Source organism: Loa loa, assembly GCF_000183805.2.
Source record: "Loa loa unplaced genomic scaffold supercont3.674, whole genome shotgun sequence".
NCBI lineage: Eukaryota > Metazoa > Nematoda > Chromadorea > Rhabditida > Onchocercidae > Loa > Loa loa.
In genome coordinates, this window is record NW_018108854.1 from 1 (window position 1) to 3,942 (window position 3,942).

A 3,942-nucleotide genomic window follows, 5' to 3' on the forward strand; every position below is an offset into this window, starting at 1 on the left:
CTGTTTTATCTTACATACGATACTTTTCAATACTTTCTCTGTTCAATGCATTTTCATAGAAAGGATTAAAGTGAAATAGAAACTTTAATTGCATAAAAATTAAAACTTATAAAGGATTGGATTACAAAAATTGCTGCACTAGTAACTTCAATTTAAATATACAGCAAATTTTACAATGTATTTGCATATCTGAAATCTTTTCCATCTAAAAAAGCACTCAAATTTATTTGCAAATTTTAATATTGAAACATTTCAAACTAATATTACCAATAATTTCAATAGCTTGTTTGGATAGATGGGGAAATTTCATCAAAAATTTTTCGCTACACAGAATTACTGCTGCTGCACCATCTGATGTTGGACTGGAAAAAAAACGATCAAATTTAATGTTTTGTTTAAAAATTATTTCTTCTGAAAAAAACGAAACCTTTTCTTTTATCATTTTATCATTTCTCTTTTTTTTTTCAAAATGCAAAGTATAACAATATTATAAACATTACAAAATGGCACTACAATAACATATCATTTTCTTTTTCACAATGATTATTACTTTTATTAATTCAATTATCGTTTAAGCTACCTGCATTCCAGAAGACCCATAAAATCGTGAGTTACACGTGCATTCAGAATCTTGTTCAAACTATATTCCTTTTGAAATTGTAAATTTCTGTAAAAAAAAGAGGAAAAAGAAAAAAAGCAGCGATAGATGTTGTAAGTAACAGATGAAGATGAAGACCTTTAATAATGAATTTTTTTATGGCAATAAAATTAGTGATTTAATTTGAAATTATTTATTCTGTCTGTTGGAAGGGAACTAAGAAATTAGTTTTCATTGAGACTAATTATATTTATTAACAATACTTGTTTATTTGTGCCTCCTTCTCTAATTATTATTAATTGTAAACTAAATATCAGTTTTTGATTTGAAAAGAAAAAAGTTTCATCATTTAAATGAAATATAAAAGCTGTTTTTATCGTGAATCAAATATTGATAAGTAATCAATAGAAAAAATAGCTAACATTGCAAATAGGAATTCCGGTAAATCCGATTTCATAAAGTGCTCGTTGTCCGCAACAAGTACCACCGTATAGATAACTAACCGCTGCTTGTTCCATATCACGATACTGTAGCTTTGCATCCGATAAGGCTTTATTTACTGCAAAACATTTTTATGCATAATGTGATAAATTCAATGATAATAATAATTTGACGAAATAATACAACATTATTTCAGTGATTGGCAATGATCGAATAATATCCCATTTATAGCACCTCGTAAATATGTTAAAGAAATTAGATTTAAGAAAAAAATTCCACAATTCCTTTGTTTAATTCGTAAAATTTCATCAATCAATGGAAAAAAGAAAAAGAAAGTTGACGATTTTGTCAAAGTACACGTAATTTAAAAATGTACCTGCTTCTTTTACCATATCAGGATAATCCCAACTTGGTACTGATCCTAGTTTTGTGAACTGAAATTTAAAAAAGATTTTAATTATGTAATCGCTGAATCGTATTACATATATATATATATATATATATAAACATGAAATAAATAAATTGAAAGAAGATAAAAGATCAATCAAAGTATAATTATATTATAAACCTTATCAATGGTGTTTTCAAATCAATCATTTACAAGAGTAATTACATTAACGAATTTGATAGTAAAATTTACTTTGCTATATTATATCATTATTTTAATTAAAAATTTTCCTAATTAATCCTTTCGTTACTTTCCTTTGTTCTTATAAATATCCGAAAAATCAAAAATTCTTCATTTTTTCCTTATTTTTATTTGCACTTTCATTTAGAAATGTAACATGTCAGTATATCATTTATTAAAAGGATATATTAATGAAATAAATGATATTACTTCCAGACATTTTTCGAAGTTGTAAAAATATAATATTGCGGAAAAAAAATTAACGCAGTATATGAATAAACCTTGGTCATTCCAACACCAATAATATAAACTTTTGGCTTTTCGTTTGATGGTGACATTATTTGCTTTTTGTTTTTGACCAGTCGAATTGATCAATAGCTGAAAATGATCAATATGAGGAAAATTTTTTAGTCTAATATAATAGCTCTTCCTATGTCACTGTTGTTGATATTGATTTTGTGCATGATGACGATGTTGATGATGATATTGACAATGATAAAAATAACGATAACGATAATGATGAAGATGAATTCATGTTCCATCAATCAGTGCCATTGTGTTCCAGCATTGTTTTCAGCATTGTGTCCTCTACTCTCTTCGATAAATATTTTATTACTATCCTCTGCGCTATTACAATCTACTATCTTCTGCGAATAAATAATTTCCTCCTGAACCGAACGAAGAACACCTTTTCAGAATATTCGTCTGTGCCTATGAACAAATCCTTCCAAATCAAATTATTTTATTTTCAATTTTTCCTACACAATTTTTCCTACAAATTTAAAACCACTCATAACACTTTTTTTTTTCGATTTCGCCGACAGAAGCTGGTGGGTGTGTTTGGGATATTTGAGAGAACATGATCCACATCGTGTTTACAACCTACTGTCAAAATCATTATCTAATTGATTGGGCGGAATAGCTGATGCAGCTCTAACCGACAACAATCCAGAATGACAAATTAATTCCTTGATAACGGATTCACTAATGACATCAGTAAAGTTTTCTGAGAAGTACTCATTGCCCGAGTCATCTTGTTGACCTAATGAAGCTTGACCGGCAATGCGATGGTTTCGTATGTCTACTAAAGTATGTCCCAAATGCGGATTTCGTTCCACTCGGCCTAAAGTTATCTTATAAAATCAAACGAAGTGAGTGGTCACCGACCGTTTGATTCCATAGGTCGAATTAGATACTTTTTTTCACGCCATTTGTTTAAAATGTTTTTTAGTCATTTGTTTAAAAAACTTGCATTAAAAAATCGACAAAAACATAGAAAAGAATACAATAGAATATTCGTTCCATTATTGTGATGACGTTATTGTCATCATTGTCAACACCATTTAAATTCATTGGACTGTAAGGAGCTAATTGTTTGAATTCTGTCACTCCGTTCATTGTCATATCAGTAACTGCCAAATACTAACTGTGGTTAACGACAGGCAGCTGTCTACTTTGGTTAGAAAAACATTGCAGTAAGTATTGAGTTTTGTATTGCACTTCATTGCCGTTAATGTTTTACAACACATTTTTATGTGAACATACACGCTGAAAACTTCTTTTGCTATATATAAGCTTTGCAAAACTAACCTCTAACTCCGTGGCATCGTTTCTTGTGCTCTCCAAGTCCTTTCTTAAAAGAAAGGAAAGAGCCACAGATTTCACACAGAAGTTTAGGTTGATGTTTCTCGTAATGCTGTTGAAGTCCCTTTGAAGTATGGAATTTCCTTCCACATGTGGACCAAGTACACTTATATAAGCCTTCTTCCTTGTGCGTTCCATAATGTTTTAAATATTCCTTATGCGTCAGCGTAGTCACATTACAATAACGACATTTATGCTTCTGTTTGACTGAAAAACTGATATGATTTTTTGTGTTTACAAATACCATATTATATGCTAATAATGAAACTGCTGATCTTCCGTTGAGCATGGAATGAGCATTTCTTACCTGGACTATTTTGAACTGAAGCGATGCATAACAGAAGATTGAACCAAATAATATATGCCATCGATACAGTGAAGAACAACGTGTAGTACAAAATTTTTGAAATGGCAGAAATGCTGGAAAAGAAGCTTTTTATTTCAGATTGGTTGGAATTAAACGACCAAAGGTTCAAACAGTTTTTAATTTATGCTATTCACTTTATTTTTTATATTTCTCTCTTTTGCATTCTCATTTTCTGATCTCTGAACTGGCAGTTGATGTAATTTTTTTTTTTTTGGACTATTATGAAATAGTGAAAGCTACTAGGAAATAGTGAAAGCTTGAATG

At 29.6% G+C, this 3,942-nt stretch overlaps 2 protein-coding genes across 2 annotated transcripts; both read right to left on the reverse strand.

Annotated features, from left to right (window-relative positions):
• Positions 1–999: 999 nt before the first annotated feature.
• LOAG_13329 (hypothetical protein) lies at positions 1,000–2,005 on the reverse strand (the record flags this gene model as incomplete). Its single annotated transcript, XM_003148840.1, has 3 exons — positions 1,000–1,157; positions 1,416–1,473; positions 1,949–2,005. 3 exons carry the CDS (start codon positions 2,003–2,005, stop codon positions 1,000–1,002), a joined length of 273 nt encoding a protein of 90 aa, XP_003148888.1.
• A 537-nt stretch (positions 2,006–2,542) lies between these two features.
• On the reverse strand, positions 2,543–3,679 carry LOAG_18911 (zinc finger protein; the record flags this gene model as incomplete). Its single annotated transcript, XM_020451573.1, has 3 exons — positions 2,543–2,790; positions 3,258–3,518; positions 3,619–3,679. 3 exons carry the CDS (start codon positions 3,677–3,679, stop codon positions 2,543–2,545), a joined length of 570 nt encoding a protein of 189 aa, XP_020304629.1.
• Positions 3,680–3,942: the final 263 nt, after the last annotated feature.